We start from the raw sequence: 21,974 nt of genomic DNA, 5'->3' as shown, positions 1-21,974 counted from the left end.
ACATTACTCAAGTAACCTCCACAACTCAAGAATAAAACACAATTAGAAGGGATTTAAAAGGAAGGAAGGAAGGGAGGGAGGGAGGGAGGGAGGGAGGAAGGAAGGAAGGAAGGAAGGAACTGAACAAAAGATCCAAACAAACATTTCTCTGAAAATGTATAAATGCCCAACATACACATGAGAAGATGCTCGCATCATTAGTCACTTGGGAGATGAGAAGAAACCCAGGCTACTTCACGTCCACTTGGATGACTATAACCCCAGAGAGAGAGTCTGCGAGGACATGAAGGGATCAGAACGCACACTGATGAGTGAATGTGAATGCCTCCAATGTCTTGGAAAACAGGTTAGTGGCTCCTCAAGACATGGCAACTGGAAAGAAGGCTCAGCAGGTAAGAGTGCTTGCTGCTCTGACAGAGGACTAGCAATCAGATTCAACTCCCAGCACGCAAGTCAGGCAGCTCAGAATTACCTGTGATTCCAGCTCCCAGGGACTAAAGTCCTCCTCTGGCCTCTATAGGCAACATATATAAGACAAATGTACACGAGTTTACATACATACATACACACACACACACACACACACACACACACACACACACGGAAGGGAACAGACAGGCACAACAGTCAGAGAGAGAGAAGACAAAGAGGCAGACAGACAGATACAGAGACAGAATGAATCTTCTAAAAAATAATGTTTAACATGGTGGCATTCAGGCTCAACTATTCTAATCCTAGGTACATGCTTCAAAGAAGTAAACACGGGCCCTCAGAAAAATGCATGTGCACATGAACAATGTTAATTCCTCACAGCCAAAGGGTGAGAGGAGCCTGTGGTCATCAGTGATGAAGATAAAAACAATAAAGTAGATCTAATCCAGAGGATTGACACTCTGACGCATGCTACAATGCTGCTGAAGCACAAAAGCATTCGAGACCCATGTGCTCTACAAGTCCATTCATAAGAAATATTCGGAATAAATTAAGTCCATAGAGACAGGACATAAAACTGTGATCAGCAGAGGCAAGAGAAGGAAAGGGAGAAGAACTGCTCTCCCTATACCACTGAGCATAAGAAAACAGGCTAACTATGTACAGGTATTAGTTGTGGAATATTGTACTGTTCTCAAGGCCATTCAACTGTCTACTCTAAAATGGATGGTTTTATGTTAAGTGAATGGGGCTGGGGGACATTGCCTAATATGCCCAAGCCACTAAGTTTACCCCACAGGAAAAAATCAATTTGTTAAACTGATAGCATTGAAGCTATCTAAATTATAACCAACTCTTAATGTATCCTTTCTACAATGAGCCTAAGGCTAGGATACAGCTCAGCAGCAGAGGCCTTTCTACCGTACTGAAGCCCAAGGTTCAATTCTCAAGGCCATCAAAATTAAAACAGACAGACAGACAGCCGGGGGAGAAGGGGATAGAAGGGGAGGAGAGGGTAAGAGGAGGGAAGGGAGCAGAGGGGAGGGGAGGAAGGAAGAGAAAGAAAGAAGAGAAAAGACATACAGGGACCTATTCTGACATCAACCGAGGTATCCTTCGCCACATAACTGGGTTATGAAAGCATGTTTCGGCATCTTCCCCTTTCTGTTTTTCTTAGGTTCTATCTGTCTCAATGAAGAAAGAAGGAATGAAGCAATCATTTATCATACATTGTAAAAACAAAATAAAGCTTGCACAGGAGATTTGGAACAGCACAAAGAGAGGGGGATTCAGAATCAAGGAAAGTGGTTTCATGGTGGAGAGCAGGAGACTGCACTACATGAGAAGTACGCTGCGGGGCAGGGGAGCCCATGTGATGCTGTGGACAAATGGATAACTTCAAGAGAAAACCTGGGTGGTGACGGCCGGTATCCAGGGTTAAGGGGAGGGACTAGCCCCACACTAATAGCTCCATAATCAAAGCATTTGCCTCCTGCCGCGCTTCTGCTGCGCCTGCTCAGGACCGCACCTTTAGAAGAAAAGCGCACATCTGCTGACAGCCGACACTGTCAGCATTTTCCGGCAATTACAAGATGAAGTGCATCTGAACAGTGGCTGAACGACAGACCTCACAGACTCCGGAGTTTTCCTGCAGCTCAATGAAAACTCTTACTTTATCATTGGTTTTTAATCCTCCAACTCTGAGCACCAAGGACAAATTATAAAGCAGTGCTTCAAAGAATCCTTTAATACTAAGTATCTTTAAAATATTTTACAACTCAATTCTACATCCACCAACCTCTTTTAAAAAACTGCCACTCAAAAGAGTTTAGAGCAAAGTCATTTGCTGTTTATGAAATCTTAAATGACGTAGTTCACTTTAAGACACCAGTACTTTATGTCATCGGATGACTGACATATTAATTGATTGAAAGGGGGCTCTCTAAACCAACTATTAGGAGCCCAAGACAGCAGTGAAATGAATCACAAAGAATAACACTAGGAAATGGCACACAGCAAAGATACGCGCCAGCAGACACACCTGCAGCGCATGACACGGACTCGCTGTGCCCTGTCTGGGATTCTTTTGGTGCTTGTGAGAAAAGAGCCTCACCTCTTTCCTCTTACCATCCACTCTTATCATTTACTCTTTTCTCTTACCATCCACTGGGATGGGTACTAACATATGCACCCTCATGTTATATAAGAACAGGGATTAAGAGATACTTATAAATTGAATCTACTTTTTATTGTAACAATTACTTCAACCTATAATCTACATATCCAACAAGCATGAATACTTATAAAGATTATATCAGATAATTTATATTTATTCATAATGTCTCAATGCCTTGAATATGAAGGTCATGTATAAAAACTATTATTTATTTAATGATGTATTAAGATAATAACTTTTGTACAAAGCATTCATGCTACTAGTACAAAAATGTAAATGCTTTCAAAACAGTCTAAGAACGTTCCAGGTTTTCAAACTAAGAAGCCAAGTACTGCTCTTAGTCCCATAACAACAGCTGTTAAGAAGAGCTAACTTCCCTTTGTGTCACTTGAGGTAACTGACTGACTTAGTATCTGGAGTGTGAGCTCATGGGCAGTCACCAGTGGGAGCACACGCACTGTGGTAAAATACCAGAGAGAAGCAGCTGAAGGAGGAAGGATTTATTTTGGCTCACAGTTTGAGATGATACAGTCCATCATTGAGGGGAGCACAGCGACAGATGGAGCAGCCTGTGGCTAGAGTAGGAGAAGTTAGAACCGGTTACACTGTCTGAGCAGTCAGGAAGCGGGGAACTCAAGGAGAACTGGAGACGAACTGTAAGCCCTGCCCCAGGGCTGGTATCAGCCAGCTAGACTCCATGTTCAAAATGTTCCACAACCTCCCAAAACAGTGCCAGCAGCAGAAAAAAAAACTGGAGGGCGTTCACAGTCAAACCAAAACTGTCTGTCACATATGTAAGGACCACAAGCAGTGAGTGCACCAGTCATCCCAGGCCACTGCAGCAAAGGACCAGGGCCCCGACAGCTTCAAACTATTACTTTCCACCATGGCTCCAAGTCCATGGTGTAGTCAGTGCTGGTTTCTCCTGATTCTTCTCTTCTTGACTTTAGGCTGCAATCTGCTTCCTGTGTCTTCCATGGTCTGGACCTATGTGTCCTACTATTCTTTTCTCAGGAAGACTTCTTCAGTGAACCTTAATTACCTCCCTACAATATTATCTCCAAAGACACGGAGGTGAATCCTGCTGTGGTCTGACTGTCCGAGTCCTTCTGAAATCCACATCCTGAGATCAAATCTCCGAGGTGTTGGTAGTAAGTGACGAAGGCTGTGAGGGAGAACTAGGTCTTGCAGTTAGAGCCCATTAGAAGAGGCCAAGAGCTCCTCTGCCTCCTTTTGCCTTTCTGACACAGCAAGAAGGCACCTTCATTGAGCCAGAGAGCAAGCCCTTTCCACATAAAAATCATGCTGAAACCCTGAAGTTGGACTTCCTGCCCTCTAGGGTGGTCAGTGTCTGCTTTATTAATTACCTAAGCTAAGTATTTTGCTGCAGCAGACAAACAGACTAAGAGAAGCCTCAGCCTAAGAAACTAGGAAGAGAAAAGTCGGCCCACAACAGGACGGAAAGGAAGTCACAGAGACTTGTCTTCCTAGTAACTCTTCATGAAATTTTATTCATGAAATTTCATGACTGAAAACTCAGAGCATTAGCTTTAAACAGTTTTCAAGGTAATAATTCATTAAATTATACTGCACATTACCTGTCAACAAAGAGTCTTGTTCCACCCGAAGTTCACGAAAGAGAAGAACCAAATCAACGGCAACTCCAATGGTATCCAGGTTCCTGTATTAAATTTTAAGACATAATTAAACCAAATATATGCTCTTCCCTAATACTGAATCTCAAATGCTGATTCAATGCACAATGCCAATCAACAGTTCCTACAGTGGGCGGAGTAACAGCTTCCAGAGATCTGCATGTCCTGATTACCAAAATCTGTAATTACTACATTATCTGGTAAAGAGAACTTTTCAAACAAGCCCAAATCAATAATCTTGAGATGGAAGGACTGTGCTGAGTAACATGGAGTCCAGTGTACCACAAGGCTCCCTACAGAAAGAAAGCTGGAACCAAGAGAAAGGAGGCCAGCTGCCAAGCAAAGTGGAAGGGCTGAAAACCACAAGGCAAAGAACCTGATTCCGTCCCACAGCCTCTGGAAGGAAGTGCACCAGGCCATCCCTATGGACTGCTCGACTCCAGAACTGTAAGATAATAAATGTGTGCTGTCTAAGTTTTTGGTAATATGTCACAGTCTCAACAGTAAAGTGACACGGACCTGAATAGTGGGGGCTGCTGTAACAAACACCTAAAAAAAATAAAATTAAAAAAAAAAAGGCTTTGGTCAGTGGGCAGAAGCTAGCAGAACCCTAAGCTAAGAAGTTTGACAGAAAAAATCATGGCACCACAGACCGACTGCTGGCATAAACACACGCATGCAGGCACAACTGGCAGCGTTCGTAAGGGGATGAGAGCATGTTATTAGAGACTACAGAATGGTGATCTCTGCTGTGTGGTGCCAAGAATCCTTGGACAGCATCCTAGAGCTGTGTGGAAAGGAAAGAAAAGAGAAATGCCTTACACTGCCCTCTGAGCTGTGATCCTCTGCCTACTGTATTTGAGAAAAGATACTTGTTTCCCGGTTTTACAGGTCCCAGATAAAGTGGGACTTTGTCCCAGGACAGATCACATGTAACTTAGCTAATTACAGGATTAGATGTGGGATGCCTAGCTAAGGGGACTTAGAAGGCATTCTGAACACGAGCTGCTGTAATGGGTTTACAAGGTGGGGACCTTGGGATCACAGAAATGTATTCTGAATGTGATAAATATGAGTATTTAAGATCATGGGTGAACTGGGATAAGCAAAACAGCTGAAACTCCTTATCTGTTTGTTTATTTGTTTGTTTGTTTGTTTGTTTGTTTGTTTGTTTGTTTTTAAGATACTCTATATGTGCAAGAGACAGCACATAGCACATAGCACAGCAATAGATTCAATCTCTAGTTGGTCTTTGTCCTGAGCACCTGGCCCAGAGTTCCTGAATGATAGGAACTCTGTCACATCTGAGTTCATGCTATAAAAGTAACTCAAGCATGGCTACGGAACGGTGTCCAGCTGCCAAGGGACCCAACTGAGAAACTTTCCGTCTCAGAGAGGGAAAGGAGATGAAAAATGAATTCAAGAACCACAACTGAAGGTTTAGGTTTAGTTAACCATGTCTGTGTAATGAAAACTCCATCGAAAAACTAGCAGTGGGGTCCGAGGAGGCTGCATGTTGGTGAATGCATCAATCTGACAGGAGACAGCAGACCCAGAGGACACGGGTCCTCACCGGCCCCTAGACCTAGTCATGTGCACAGTGCACAGCCTTCTACCTGGATGTTCCTAGTACACATCCATTATAATGAACCAGAGCCTACTTCCTTGAGTTCTGTGAGTTACTAAAACTGGTGGAGCCCTTAACTTCTGGTCAGTCATACAGAAATGGACACCTGATTTCCAGATAGTATGACAAATAGCAACTTTTTGGTTCCCTAAAGTATCAGTTCCTTGACCCCCAACTGAGCTTGGAAACAAAGACCAAGAGTGTTTTTCAGAAACTCTCAACAGCTAGCTGCACCCCAATACTTCTTAGCACAGCTCCAACTCCTTTATCTGAGCTGCACCTCCATGTACCCCTATAATCCAATGAGCTCTTGTAGCTAGCTGCTGTTCTCTACTGTCCCAGGCAGCCAGAAAGACTTCTTTTTATTAAGACTGTCCTTTCTGTCCATGAAGAATGGCTATGTTCCGTGGTTTCTTGCTGCGCCCTTACAGCAAAAGCTATTCAGGAGTGAGCCTTTTAAGTTATGACTAATTCCCATAGATAGATAATATCAGAACAGAAGTGAATTCTTAGACATGCAGTTAGTATCAGAGATTCAGAATTGGTGTCAGCAAATACACGAGACTATTTAATGAAATTCAAATTTCAGACTTTACAAACGTAACACAAATATATCCACTCTGTTCACATACTGTTTGGTTGATGTCCCATTACAATGGAAGAGTTGAGAGATGTAACAGAGAACCCAAAGCTTAACTACCTACTAGCTGACCCTATACAGAAACAGTACAGTGACCCTAGCAGCAACAGTTATATTTATATGTAGTGCTATGTATGTTTTGAATAGTTTTCCTGGGTACTTCCTGAAGTATCACATGACTCAGATATCAGTCTTTGCTTTGCTGTATTATATCCCATGTCATAAAAAGAGATGTGGGCTTTAATGGCATCTTCTGAACGTGGAATGACAAAAGAAGAAAACGCACACACACACACACACACACACACACACACACACACGCACACGCACACGAACACGCACACGCACACGAACAGGAACACATACATAAGGATGTTTTGGTTTGAATCCTGACTAGCTCAGAAATATTGGCTTTAGTTTAAACTATCTACAAAGTTCCCACTGGAATCTTTGTTGTATTTCTGACTAAAAATGTTTTTCTGGGAACTAATGCCTCAAATGATTGGAGTTTTTCAGAAATCAACAACAATAATAATGTAATACTAGAAACCAAACCAAAAGACAGGAAGCTTAGTGCTCTTACCTTTTTATTTTTATGGGTGCCAACCAAAAGCTGCCCACAGTGAGAGCTAACCGTGACCCAGTGCACTGCCCTTGCCTTGATGACCAAGCCACAGACTGATTATTTCACTTCACATGGCATTTGCTTTTCTAATGTTGCGATTTTTATAGTACCATACATTGCTTAGAACATAAAACACACATTGTCTAAAGCCAACAAAAGCAACAGCAGCAGACGCAGAAGCAGCACACACTCACTATTCCACTCATCCCTGGGCCAAGGAGTCTTGCCTACCAGTCACTGCTGTTACCATGTGAGAAGGGAAAGGTGATAGTCAGAAGGGCTTCCTCCATGTGCACAGGGTCCCACGTCCAAGCTTAGGTGACCGACTACAAGGGTAGAATCACAGACAAAAGAACCTTGTGTGGGCTCAGCAATGGTGGGGGCTTTCAGCATGGAGCTAGAGCGAGGACCTAGCTCCCTGTCCATCAGTAAATGGTGTCAGGACAGGTTATTTCACCTCTCTAAGCCACAGTTTCTACCACTGAAAAACTGGAAGGAAGCTGTAGCACACACACTACTCTTCAATGTATCCCAAGGATTAGGACAAGAGAGTGCAAGTAAAGTACCCGACCCAAATGTGCTGCCAAAGTTCCTTTCCTCCCCACCGAGGCCAGCAAAGATGCCCATGTGCAGGCTCCGCTCTAGGCTCCCTGCCCTTTCTGACCTGGAACTGGCATCCTGGCCCATGTTTCCAGAACATAAAGTTATGTTTTAAAATCCTGATATTGGGGCTGGAGAGACGGTTCAGCAGCTGAGAGAGTTTGCTGCTTTTCTAGAGTTTGGGAGCTCACCTACTAGCTCCAGCTACTGGGGATCCCACACCCCATCTGCACTCCATGGGTACCCCATAATATACATGTGGCAGTCCCACAGACACATAAATAAAAATAACCCTTTAAAAAGGTTTTAAAATTAATTAGCTAAAAAAGCAAAATAATAACTATTAATTATGGTTATTTATATCCATTTCCTGCAAAGAGACGGCAGGTTTGTCTCAGTACTGATGTTAAAACAACTCCAGCTTTTTTTCTTCCTTCCCTTTCATCTTAAAAAAATCTCATTAATCATATTAAAGCCTCAGGTATAAGACTGTCTAAGCAGCCAAGGGAATCAAATGTCTTCTGGACCAGCTCAACTTCACCCATCACAGCTGTGATGGAGAGCCCTGGAGGCCCTTTCTACCTGCAAATCCGGGGAAGAAAGGTGAGCATTCTGCTTGTGGCTTCTGACTTCATTTCAAATAAAATATTCTAAAACGAATTTTTAGTAAGAAGCTGGTTTCATGAAAGCACGAGGAAAAGGCAGGCATGGTAGTTACACCTCTAATTCCAGCCCCCGGGAAGTGGAAGCAAGGGGAAGTCTGAGTTCGAGGCCAGCCTGGTCTGTAGAGTGGGTCTCAGGACAGCCAGGGCTACTCAGAAAGAGTCTTGTGCAGGGAGGGCATTACACCAGCGGAGAGAATCTCAGCTCTAGGTATGAGAGCTGTACAAAGGAAAGAGCAGCAAAGAGCACCCTCTGCTCCGAACTTCTCGGAAACACACACAGCTCAAGACAGAGGCAAAGTGCTTGGAGCTTTAGATTCTAAGACAGACTCAGAAAAATATGAAATATTTTTCTCAATGTAAATACAGGGTAACTGAAACATCTGAATTAAAAGGGGGTCAAGAACAACATGTGAACTTGGACTAGCAGAACTTAGAAATACAGAACCAATGCCAAATTCAAATCACTTTTACATAAGGAATCAAACACCTCAACACAAGTTACAAATTAGAACAGGAAAGCTGAATAACCCCTCTTGTTAAACAAGAGAATACAAGAAATAGGGGTGTTTCCCTGTAAGGTAAAGGACAGTTTTATAAAAGAAAAAAGTGAGCAGCACTATAAAGCAAAAGCCTTAACCAACACATAGGAAACACTCGGAAGACCACGCATCACTACCTGATTGAATTCTGGTTCACAGAACACTCTATACAAGCATTACGAAGGCATCTGAAGCACTCGGTGATCAGCTGAAGACTGGAAGCCAGGTGCTCCACTTGGGAGGGATCTCTGCAGGCCAGCTCAACAGCCTGAGTGGATTTCTTTAAGATATCCAGGACTCTCTGGAAGATCGTTCTGGGTGCTGTTTCCCTGGAAGAAAAGAAGGTTGTTAGAAACTAGAAACTAGGAAGAGAGGAATGGGAGGGAGGGAAGAAGGGAAAGACAAGAGAAACTTCCGAATGCCCCATCCCCCAAATTCTCTACTACAAAGGCAGGGGAAGCTGGATTGATCTGCTGCACCTCCTTCATTATGACACAGAAGTTGTGGGCTGCAGTGTAAGCTGAACACTACTATGTGTAGGGCTGCGGTTATCCTTACATGTGCTCTCTCACGCTGCCTTTGAAATAATCTCAAGATCAACACTGTCCTCTCCATTTTACAATGTACAGGAAGGAGTTGCTTGCCCACATCACTTGGCCAATAAATGCCAGAGTCACAATTCCAATTAAAGTTCTCTGATCCCAGTACTTGTATCCCCAGGACAATCCAAATCCAGCCCAGATGAATTAACTCTCTTGCTTATGGATCTGCCACTACCCGATATGGACCTTGCATTCGGTTATGGGAAACAAGATTCTAGAAGGACTGAGAGGACAAGCAAGCATGTCATCCACTCCATAGATCCCAGGAAGCCAGCAAGCAAGGGGTACAGTACATTTTACACATGAGAGGGAGGGACACGGGGAGCAGGAGGGGCTGTGTGTGGCAGCTCCCCTACGAGAATGGATGCCAGGCAGAGATGCCAGCTCTCAGGCACAGTCTTCATGAGCCTCTGTCACCCCAGAAGGATAGTTCTATAGTTCTGAAGATGGCAATTTTTGGATACAATTTGGTACCTAAATGAAAACTAATTTCCTCATCCTATAAAGCCCCTAAAGAAACAGCAATCTGCTTTTAAGGACAAAAGAAAACTGCCATGTTGGACATTTAAGACACCCTTACAGACAGTCCTGACCGTCTAAGTGTTCTCCATTCTCAATGTAGAATCACAGGAATAAGTCAGACCACAGAAACTCCAAACTAGGAACGACCCAGTGCTGCCTGGACACCAATCACCAAACACACACCACCAATGTCCCCTCCCTTTACAGCAGCAGGGCATGATTTCTTCTGTGAACTTCAGCACCCTGGCTTCTTGTGTACTATGTGCTATCTCTCAGTCTTACAGAGACAAACATCCCAGGCTTTCTTATGCCTGGGCCTTGGGTAAATCCAGAGGTGGGTGAATAGCTCGTGTTTACAACAGTGGGAATCCCACTGTCTGGGTTTTCTCTTCTCTCCAGTTTCCTCACTTACCCCTCGGACATACAGGGCCTCCCACGTGGTAAGTAACTGACCTACACACCTACACACCTCTCCCCTCTTTCCTTTTTTTTTTTTTTTTTTTTTTTTGGTATTTGAAATTTGTTTCAGGAAGAAGGCACGGTATTAATTGATTAATTAATTAAAAACAGGGAAGCAGCTGGGCAGTGGTGGTTTTTTAATCCTAGCACTCAGGAGACAGAGGCAGGAGGATGTCTCTAGGTTTGAGGGCAGCCTGGTCTATAGAGCAAGTCCCAGGATGGCCAGGGCTACACAGGGAAACCCTGTCTGCAGGAGGGGGCGGGGCAGGACTGAGAAACACTCAAAAAAATGTCTGTGCTCCACCCTACGCACCAGTCAGGACTGTTTCCAAATAGGTCATAAAACTTTGACCCAGTGTTTCAGTGACTTAGTGACCAAACAAAACTGTGAAATCCACCTGCCTCAGCAACTGTATCAAACAATTACATAGGTAAGACACTTTTGTTGACAATACTGTCAGAGAGAGAGAGAAACATTTACTTAAACTCCCATTAGGGATTACCAAAGATGCTGGAAAAAATACCCAAGAGTTTGAAACATAGTGAAGAATGTTAAGAGTATCACAATTTCTACCACAAAGTTAAATCTAATTACTTGCATGTGTTCTGATGGCACAGTTTCAACAACATTTATTATTTGGTCTTACAAATAAGGTAGCTCAATGGCACCACATTTGACTACTCGTCTGTATAAGACTCTAGGTTCAAACCTTAGTAGTGCAAAAATAATAAGAAAGCGCTGTACAGCCAGAACAGTCTGCAGCAATTACGTCCTCCGCTGATGGCTGAGAGATGTGACTTCACACCTGCGATGATGGAGCAGGCTTAATTCTTCCAGCTGGTCCTCCTCGCTCTTCACAGACGCCACAGACACCACCACCCACAATCAACAGTCTCCCCTGAAAACCAGGCCACTACTTGATCTCTCCCCACTCATTTTACTAGAAACTGACATCTGAAGAAGCCACGGACGGAAGAAGACAGTTATTCTCAAGAATAATGATGTTCTTATAGTGTTTCTGCCGTCACCTCATAAAGATGTGGTCCTGATGCAGAGAGTTGTCTTGTGATTCCTACTTAGCATACTAAAACAGATCAATTTGTAAGACGGGTCCATAGTCCAAATTCACTATATTTTAAACATCCCGAATATGTCTTAGATGCTTGTTTCCCCTAATGAAAATTCAAGAAAGAAAAAATAAAAGCCATTCCTCCAGTCACATGGTAAACAGCGATGTGTCTGTTAACCCTGTCTGCAATAGCACACACACTGGGTGAAGAAAGATGGTTTACGAGATGAGGACAGGACGCTCTTCACCACAGTGAAAGCACAGCCTCGCCCACTTCTCTCTCACTACAGCCCTGGAAGAAAACTACTTGACATTACCGCTCTGCAAAGCCTGTCCACAGTCTCCACAGTCAAGACAACATAATGCATGTACATACGTAATGATTAACGACAATGAAATGGCTGGTAAAGATCAGTCGTCCCCATATTATAAACATTATTAATAATCATCACTGTCAGCCCTGCTTTAGTCAAACTAACAAAAATATTCACAAAGGCTTTGAGGAGCTTAGCTACTTCGTCGCAGAAGGTAGAGTGCTTCTAAAGACAATTAGACTTCAGCCTTTAGACGTTCCTATTAGAGAGGAATGCATACCCTGAAGACAATATATAAATGAAATGCTGTATTAGAGGACAAAAAAATTCCTTTGAGTTACACAAAAGGTAGAATTTCATTTCCTTCAAGTTCCAACACATTTGTTGGTCTTGGCAAGTCCTGTTTGAGGGAAATTAAAGAAAACTACCTGTGATTAAATGTCACAGGTTAGACAGGCCTAATATACCATATGTACACATTTTCCAGTTAATTTATCAGTGGACCTCCTACTGAAAAGGAACTACTAGACATTAGAGCTGCAACTAAGACTGTCACACTTGTTTAAGAGAATTATTCTTAATACCTACCACTACATTAAAAAAAAAAAAGCTGACTTATGTGTTTGCGTATTTTAACTGTTGTTGCTTAGAAAATAATATTTTTACAAAATGATCAGCTGCCACAAGGAGTCCACAGCAAACTCTGAAACCCACCTTTCCAGAAGCACCCAGGCTCAGGCGGTCCCTGAGAGCCCCAAGCAACCCATTTTGCTAGGTCACAACAGTTATGTGCAGCCAGAAACTCCCGCAATCAACTTCTCAACTCTGCCCTTTAACAGAAAGGCAGGCTTAGATGACTCTTATGAACATGGCTGGATCCACTTACAACTCTACTGTGCTAAGGCTGGAGAGGTAGCTCACTGGTTTAAATGACTAATTGTTCTCACAAAGGACCAGAGTTCACTCCTGGCACATACATCAGACTGCCTACAACAACTTAACTTCAGATTTAGGGGGTCGAACACTATTCTGCTTCTGAAGGCAGTAGCACTCATAAACACACACACAGACACACAGACACACACAGACACACACAGACACACAGACACACACACACACACACAGACACACACACACACCCCCCTATACTTGGTAGTGTCACAAGCCTTTAATCCCAGCACTCGAGAGAGGAGAGGCAAGTGGAACTCTAAATTCAAGGTCAACCCAGTCTACAAAATGAGTTCCAGGACAGCCACAGCCACACAGAGAAAGCCTGCCTTGAAAACTAAAACAAAACCAAAAACAAACAAACAAGCAAACCCTTCTGTTATGGCCAAGCATGTGGCTTACTATGCTGGAAGCTGGCATCTGGCAAGCTCCAAGGCCATCCTGGCCTACACAGCAAGACCTTGAAAAGGATATTCTATAGTAAATATCACAATTTAAAATTCATATAGCTTTCAGGTGTCAGTTACTTGATGTAAAAACCACCCTTCATTCATGGGCCATAATAAAGCAGGTGGTGGGCCAGGTCTGTTACTAAGATTCCTAACATACCACAGTCCTCTCTCTCCCCACCCCCCAACATCATGGTTTCCCCTTTCCCATTATCCTCATAAAGGTAATTTCTCAATAGAGCGAAAGTAGCTCAGCCATGTCATGTACAGGACAGAGCAGCAGGGAGATGGAAAGCAAACTCTAGAGTGGATACTAGAACCCAGGAAGGAAGTATGCTAACAGACACTTAGGCAAAAGGCGGTGCTGAGACACTAAAAATGTGAAGGGGAGAGCTGGCCTACTCCACCGTTGTGGGGAAGGCTTCAACCTACAGGGCATTCGTAAAACGCAGCTTCAGGTAGACTTAAAACAAAAAGGCTAAACCCAGCAAACTTGGAAATTGTTCAGTCTTAGAAAAAAAAAATACATGCAAGGGTCTGGAGTCATGGCTCAGCAATGAGTATCTGCTGCCCTTGCAGAGGACCTAAATTCAATTCCCAGCATCCACATGGTGGCTTACAGCTATACAAAACTCCAGCTACAGGAGATCTGATACCTTCTCTTGATGTCCACTGGTATCTGGCATACACGTGGGACACATATACATGTAAAGGAAACACACACACACACATAAAATACATCTAAAAATGTAAAACATTACTAAGAAGTTTATTATTTAAAAAATAAAAACTTAGTTAAAAAGCAATGTTTTAGAGGCTGAAGAGAGGGGGTTGGGGATTTAGCTCAGTGGTAGAGCGATTGCCTAGCAAGCACAAGGCCATGGGTTCAGTCCCCAGCTCCGGAAAAAAGAAAGAAAGAAAGAAAGAAAGAAAGAAAGAAAGAAAGAAAGAAAGAAAGAAAAAAAAGAAAGGATGGAAGGAAGGATGGAAGGAAGGAAGGAAGAAAGAAGGAAAATAGAGGCTGAAGAGATGGTTCAGTGGTTAAGAGCACTTGCTGCTCTTGCAGAAAACCCAGGTTCAGTTCCCTGCTCACAACCATTGGTAACTCCAGTTCCAGGGATCTAATGTTTTGTTTCTGGTCTCCTCTGGCATCAGGCACACATGTAATACACATACATACATGCAAGCAAACAGTACTATACATGTAATAAATCTCTCTTTAAAAAGACAGCATTTGGAGGCTGGGGATTTAGCTCAGTGGTAGAGCGCTTACCTAGGAAGCGCAAGGCCCTGGGTTCGGTCCCCAGCTCCGGAAAAAAAGAACCAAAAAAAAAAAAAAGACAGCATTTGAGTATGGTAATAAGGTGATGGGGACCAGTTACACATATTCCTGGAGAATCTGCGAGGAGGCAAAGGCACAGCTGAGATCCTAGAAAGTCGGGGGCCAGGATGGATGAAGCCGCATGAAAAACGACGACTTAGACTACAGAACAGAGGTGAGAGAGAACTGCAGTGCAAACTCATCATAGGCTAAGGAGATTTGGGGTAGTGGAGTGATAGCATCTGACTAACATTTAAAGATTCCTTTGGTTCCTCTATAAAGAACTGACTGTGGCTGGCAAGATGACTTGGCCGTAAGATACCTCCAGCAAGCCTGATGAGCTGATTGGTCACTGGGGCCCACGTGGTAAAAGGAGAGACTCAAATCCTGTCAGTTGTCCATTGACTCCACTATGGCACATACAGTCAAACACATACACACTCACATACATAGATACTTTATTACATGTAATGAAATTTTTAAAAAAGAAAGCGCTGTCATAGGAACAGAAACTGAAGACCCTGTAAGAGCAGCTACATAGGCAGAAATCAGCTTTTTTTTCCTTTCCTTCTTCTGGGATCCAAGGCCTCGTGCATGCTAGGTAATAATAAAAAGACAGACAACCTAGAGTCAGTTTGGTTAAACCTCACCAAAGTGAAAGACCTCTACAATAAAAACTTCAAGGTATTAAAAAAGGAAACCAAAGATATTCAGACCATGAAAAGACCTTCCATGCTCCTGGATTAAGCAGAATTAATATGAAGAAAATTATTGTACTACCAAAATTAATCTATGTAGTCAATGCAATACCCATCAAGATCCTAATGTCATACTTCACAAAGCTAGGAAAAAAAAAAAACCAACCCAACAATCTATGTGGAATCACAAAAGACCACAAATACCCAAAACAAATTCTAAGAGGAAAGAAGACAGCTGGAGATATTAGGATCCTTGACCTCGGATTATACACGGAACTATAGTAACAGAACACAGGGCTGGAAGTAAACGGACAAAAGCATAGCCACCTTATTTTCAACAAAGGTGGAACCAGCACACAGCGGAGAAGACAGCTATTCAACAAACAGAACTGACAGAACAGGACGTCCACCTGCAGAAGCCAAACATTAGATCTGTATCCTTTACTGGAAGTAGATCAAATACCTTAGCAAAAACCCAAAACACTAAGACTAACGGATAAAAAGAGGATAAACCCTCAGTAAAAGTTTTGTAGACTCTCCAAAAAAAAAAAAAAAAAGTTTTGTAGAAAACAAAAACCCCCAGAGCACAGTAACTAGCCCCGAGAATCCACAAATAGAATTTCATGAAGTTAAAGTTTCTACACAGAAAAAGAAAAAGAGAAAAAAAAGAAACCTATCAGTAGAGCCAACAGTCCACGTAATGGGAGAACAGTCTTCACCAGCTACAGTTCAGAGTATTACAAACATCAAAAATTAAACTCCAAGAAAACAACTGCCAATCAACAGATAGCTAAAAAAAAAAAAAAAAAAAAAAATGAATAGGCACTTCTCAAGAGAAAAATATAAATGGCCAATAACTAAGAGATTCAACATCCCTACTTATAAGGGATCCCTTCTTATAGGGAAATAAAAATTAAAAGTACCTGGAGACGCTTCACTCCATCAGAATGGCTATTTTCAAGAAACCTAACAACAAATGTTGGGGAGGACAAGGGAAAAATGACTCCTTTATCTGCTGCTTGTGGGAGCACAAAATGAATACAGCCACTGTGAAAATAAGTCTGAATATTCCTCAAAAAGCTAAAGATAGCGTGCGCGCACACACACACACACACACACACACACACACACCCGCAATGGGCAAAGAGACACCAGGTTGGTGGTGTTGTTCTATCAGTCAGGGACAGAGCAGATGGCAGTCCTTTGTTCATCTGAGCTTGATGCCTGGTTTGATGGCCAAAGCTGTTTTATGCCTCGGACACATAAAAATCAAGCCCAGCCAGTCAGCTTGGGAGGAGGAAGACAGACAAAGACCTGCTGACTGCCCTGCCACCCACTGATCTGTGCTCAGCACAGGCTGGCCATAAACACTCACTTGCCGCCATGTGAACTGAGGATGTCACCCAGGGACCCACCAGCCTCGTGGCCAGCCTGCAGCAGGAGCCAACACAGTGTGCAAGCATGTGGTGGTCAGATGGGAGGGAGAGAGAAGTGGGACAGCTTGAGCGTTATGAAGAGAGATGGAAGTGGAGAGTGAGGGTGGGGAGGAGGAGCCTGTTGTGAGTGGCCAGCCACGCCACCTGGGCCATGGTAAGAGGCCTCAGCCAAGTGCCCACTGAAGGCCATATCTGGGTCTGTGATTACCCAGTAGTGGCAGGGATTGGTGTCAATGTCTGTGGTCACTAGAAAGCATAGGGATATCCCTGGTCAGGGCAGTCACCAGGGACCATCTAAGGGGCAGTGCAGTGGCTCACTGGCTACAGTGTTCTGGAAAGTTGGCCCTGTTGACCCTATTTCTCACAGGCCGCAGCACTTGGGAGAGCAGGCCCTGAACCTCACCTGGACAATGAAGTGGACCCTGATTGACAAAGGCCAGGTGAGACAGCCCCAAGAGTGTGAGAGGAGAAGAGCTGGCCCTGCCTTCTGCAAATGGCAGCATTGGGTGGCCTACCTGGAGCAGTGGTCTGGAGGTGCAGATAAGGGAGAGTAGGGCTCCAAATGGGCTCTGAGTTGGTCCACTCCAAATCTATATCACCTGGGAATGGCTGGGATGACTGAAAAGGCAGTCCTCCTGATTCAAAACTGCAGGATCTCCATGACACAGGGCAACAACAGGATAATCAGGATGAGTCCCAATGAGGATCCAATATTGATGGTGTCACAGAGGCCAGAGATCCTGAACCAGACCAATTACTCACTGCAATGAACATTTGCAAGTGAAGATGTGTGGACAAAGGGATCTACTGTGGGACACACTGACATACTACAGCTTCCACAATGAGATGTTTTCTATGCTTTGGGGGAGGGGGCGGAAAGAGTTGTGTGTGTGTGTGTGTGTGTGTGTGTGTGTGTGTGTGTGTGTGGCACGTGCATGTGAGTGTGCGTTTTGGTGAGGGGTTTGCGAGGGCAAAAGGCAGATATGAGAGGGACTAAAGTGCATGATGTGAAACTCAAAAATGGAATCAAAACAGTTCTTTAGAAAAAAGCTAAAGATAGCACTAACATATCCCAGCTATGCCATTCCTGAACACACACTGGAAAGAAACCCATACCCTACCAGAGATACTCACATATTCATAATACCAAACCATCTGCATATGTATAATACTATTGAACCGTCAAGAAAAATAAAATTATTACTTCTTGGCCTTTTAGCTAAGGTCCAGTATAGTATCTGCATCAGTTTAATAACTGATAGTCCTTTAACTGAGGACAATATATTAAATGGATTTTTGAAACAGAGAGATGAATATACTTTCTCCATCCACTGCATACACTGACCTCTCAGAGGTATTCTACTACCTCTGAGAAGTGGGAATCCACTTCAGGAGGCATTAAAATTCTTGAACGAGGGACTGGAAAGATGGTTCAGTGGTTAAGAGCACTGACTGGATCCTCTTCCAGAGGACCCAAGTTCAATTCCCAGCAACTCACTGCAACTGTCTGTAACTCCTGTTCCAGGGAATCTGACACCCTCACACAGACATGCATGCAGGCAAAACATCAATGCACATAAATATAAATTTTTAAAAGTTCTTGAAAACAGTGGGTTTGCTAGCTGGGTGATGATGGTGCATGCCTTTAATCTCAGCACTCAGGAAGCAGAGACAAGTGGATCTCTGTGAGTTCAAGGCCAGCCTGGTACTATACACTGAGTTCCAGGGCAGCCAGGGCTACACAGAAAAACCCCTGTCTTGAAAAACAAAACAAAATGAAAGGTACATTTTTCAACTTGAAAAAACACACCTGAGAGTAAATTTTTTAAAAAAGGAAAATGAAGTTTGCAAGAAAATTAATGGACCTTGTAAGTAATAGTAAGCAAGGTGTCCCAAGCTCAGAAAAAACAAAAACAAAAAACAAAAACATAACCCTACAAGTTCTCCGTCAAATGCATATCTTAGCCTATAATGTACATGTGTATATTGCAAACCAGGTTAAATGTTGGGAAAAGCAAACATTTAGGAGAACTAGAAAGGGTAATATTAGGTGATAAAGAAAGATGGTGTCCAGGCAACTTATGAGCCAGTTGTTGTAGCACACACCTTTAGTCCCACCACTCAGGAAGACAGGATCTATCAGAGTTTGAAGCCAGCCTGGTCTACATAATGGGTTCCAGGCCAGCCAGGGCTATAGAGTAAGACCCTGTCTGCCCTGTTTCAACCCCAGCACAATTATGTTAGATTATATGAATTCAACTATCTGTGTACTGAAGTATCAAGAACCAACTTTCCATTCCAAAAGAACACAACGTGAGTTAGTCCTCTGAGGCAGTGACCAATATATATTGGCATTTTTTTTTTTTTTGAGATAGGGTTTCTCTGTGTGTAGCCCTGGCTGTCCTGAATCTTGCTCTGTAGACCAGCCTGGCCTTGAACTCAGAGATCCACCTGCCTCTGCTTCCCAAGCACTGGGATCAAAGGTGTGAGCCACCACTGCCTGTCACTATTTAATAGCCAGAAAAAAAATGATTTTTTAAAATTATTATGAGGGAAGGGGCTTGGGGTATTATTGTGGGGTTTTCTTCCCTTTTTTTCCAATGCCTTCGGTTTAATTTTTTAATTTTTTATTTATTTTTTCATCTATTACATCCAGACCTGTTTCCCCTCCCCCCTCTTCCCAATCTGTGTGTCATCAAATTCCACCCCATCCACTCCTCCTCCATTTTCCTTCCTATGATTCTCATCCAAGCATGGCTTGTCAAGTTGCAGTAAGACTAGACACAGACCCTTCTATCAATGTTGGATGAGGCACTCAGTAGGAGAAAAAAGGTCCCAAAAGCAGGCAAAAGCCTCAGAGACAGTCAGCACTCCCACTGTTAGGAGTCCTGCTAACCAAAAGGCCAAGCTCCCCAACCAACACATATACTCAGAGGACTTAGGTCAGACCCATGCAGGCTCCCTGATCGTCAGTTCAGCCTCTGTGAGCCCCTGCAATCCCAGGTTGGTAGACTCTGTGCGTTTTCTTGTAGTGTCCATGACCCGTGTCCCCTACAATCCTTCCTCCCTCTCCTCCACAGGAGTCGCTGAGCTCTGCCTAATGTTTAGCTGGAGTCTCTGCATCTATTTCCGGCGGATGCTGGATGGAGCCTCTCTGATGACTATTAGGAATCATCCCCACCCCAACCCCATGTTTGTTTCTACCCTGGGTCTGAGCTACCCAGCCTCCGGTTCCTGGCCCTCAAGAGACTCTAGGCAGTGTCCGGGATGGGCTCCCTCTTGTGGTGTGGCATGGGTCTCAAGCTGGACCAGTCACTGGTTGGCCATTTCCACAATTCCAGTGCCACCTTTACCCTAGCACATCCTGCAGGCAGGACAAACTGTAGTTCAAAAGTTTTGTGGCTGGGTTGTGACTGGAAGTTGTGACTTCCACTGGAAGTCTTGCCTGGTTACTGGAGATGGCCGGGGTAGACTCCATATCCCCCATTACTAGAGTCTCAGCTGGGGCCACCCTCATTGATTTCTAGGAGTTTCCACTGCCCTAGGTTTCTACCTTGCCCCTAAAATGACCCTCCATCCTCCCCTCACATGATCCCTCCTATTCCTATCCCCACACACCCCGAAGTCTACCCACAATATCTATTCTATTGCCCCTTCCCAGGGAGAGTCATGTGTTCCAAGGAGAGGGAGTTTGTAATGTGAGATTCTTGTTCTTGTTTAAAACTATATCAATTTATTCTAATTATTTGATATGCAAGTTATATTGCTATACTTAGAACAGTTTTGTTTAAAAAATATAGGTCTGAGAGTTGATGTTATGTCAATTAACTTTATTTAGTCATTTCACATTACATAAATAGCAAAACATGATAGTGTACCCCATAAATGCATGCAATTATAACATATCAAAAATTAAAGGCCAATCAGCATGGCTGCTTAGCATTCATCGATTTAAAGAGCACAGTAAGCTAAGCATGACTGTCTTTCATTTAATTATCTGGGTGACAGCACAAAGAGTGGCATTTAATTGGAGATGGATGAGTGGAAATGTTTAGATCCATGAATCCAAACTGAACTAAAAAGGGAAATGTGGAATCAGGAAGAGAATGGAAAACAAAGAGTCAGAGACAGAAATCATTAGGCTACAAGTTTATGCTAAAGACATGTGGAGTAGGAGATCACAGAGAAAAGGCAAACTGGGGAACCAGGGCTACTGAAACTGTTCATGAATAAATCAGATTAAAAATAAGGTCCAGGTAAAGTATAACATGCAGTAATGTTAAAGTCAAGCTCACTGACAGTCGGAGAAATACGGCTGGGCAATGACAGGATTACCAATGACCTAGATTTAAGACAATTAAAGCAATACACAGTTAATGGTAAGCTAAAGCTAAATGAATAGGATGCAGTGGTCCACAGATATTTCAACTGCAAGGCTGATTCAACAGACAGTTACTACCATAGTGTGGACAAAAAGCTGGAGGCAAGCAGGCCAGGTGGTGCAAGTCTGTAACCTCAGCACTGAGCAGCTAAGGCAAAAGGACAGCAGCTGAGTTAAAGGACAACATGAGCTACACAGCAAGCGCTCATCTCAAACAAACAAGCAAAGAAGAGGGCTGGAAAGGTGGCTCAACAAGCAAGAGGATTGGCTGATCTCACAGGGGCCAGGAGTTTGGCTCCAATACCCACTACAGGCAGCTCAAACTACATGTAACCCCAGCTCCTCTTCTGGCCTCCATGGGCACCACACATACCCAAGTATACACAGAGACACATATACATAATTAAAAATAAAAACATTACAAGAAAAGAACAAGAGTCAGGGTGTGTATAGTGGAAAGAAGTCTGACGCCATGTGACAATCAAGGCCTAAGTACCTAGCCCATCTAGAGCCACAAAAATACAAAGACTAAAAACACCTCCAACCGCCGAGAGCCTCTGGGAAAGGCTGGTCCTCAGAAATAAGTAGCGTTTCTAACAAAATGTTTACTGAAATGTTATTTTGAGTGGCACAGAATCCACAGGTTACCCTGGGGAAAATGTCTCTGTTGTTGAGGTTTCAGTAATAATACTGATATATTTATTCATGAGGTAATTCTTTAATATCCATTGATATAGTTTCTATTCTCTATGGTGATCATGATCATGATCTGGTGACCAAGACAAAGACAGTAGCTAACATTTAGATAGCATTTA

General features: G+C 43.3%; 1 protein-coding gene, 1 non-coding gene and 1 pseudogene across 3 annotated transcripts in view; 2 read left to right on the top strand and 1 right to left on the bottom strand.

The window, feature by feature from the left end:
• Positions 1-21,974, bottom strand: part of Atxn10 (ataxin 10) — a 123,452-nt gene that overhangs the window by 91,147 nt on the left and 10,331 nt on the right. For both annotated transcript variants that reach the window (XM_063262941.1, NM_133313.2), the window contains exons 2-3: positions 9,097-9,288; positions 4,207-4,289 (exon numbers count right to left, since the gene is read on the bottom strand). In XM_063262941.1, coding sequence (XP_063119011.1) covers positions 4,207-4,289; positions 9,097-9,288 — 275 coding nt within the window. The remainder of the gene's footprint in view (positions 1-4,206; positions 4,290-9,096; positions 9,289-21,974) is intronic.
• On the top strand, positions 16,469-16,608 carry LOC120093968 (small nucleolar RNA SNORA48). Its single transcript, XR_005487677.1, has one exon. It is a non-coding gene; the product is annotated as a small nucleolar RNA SNORA48 (small nucleolar RNA).
• Positions 17,978-18,140, top strand: LOC120094028 (U2 spliceosomal RNA; annotated as a pseudogene).

The sequence above is a fragment of the Rattus norvegicus genome, chromosome 7, assembly GCF_036323735.1.
Source record: "Rattus norvegicus strain BN/NHsdMcwi chromosome 7, GRCr8, whole genome shotgun sequence".
In the NCBI taxonomy this organism is placed as follows: Eukaryota; Metazoa; Chordata; class Mammalia; order Rodentia; family Muridae; genus Rattus; species Rattus norvegicus.
Note: the sequence above shows the minus strand (reverse complement) of the source record. Positions and strands in the feature narration are given on the sequence as shown.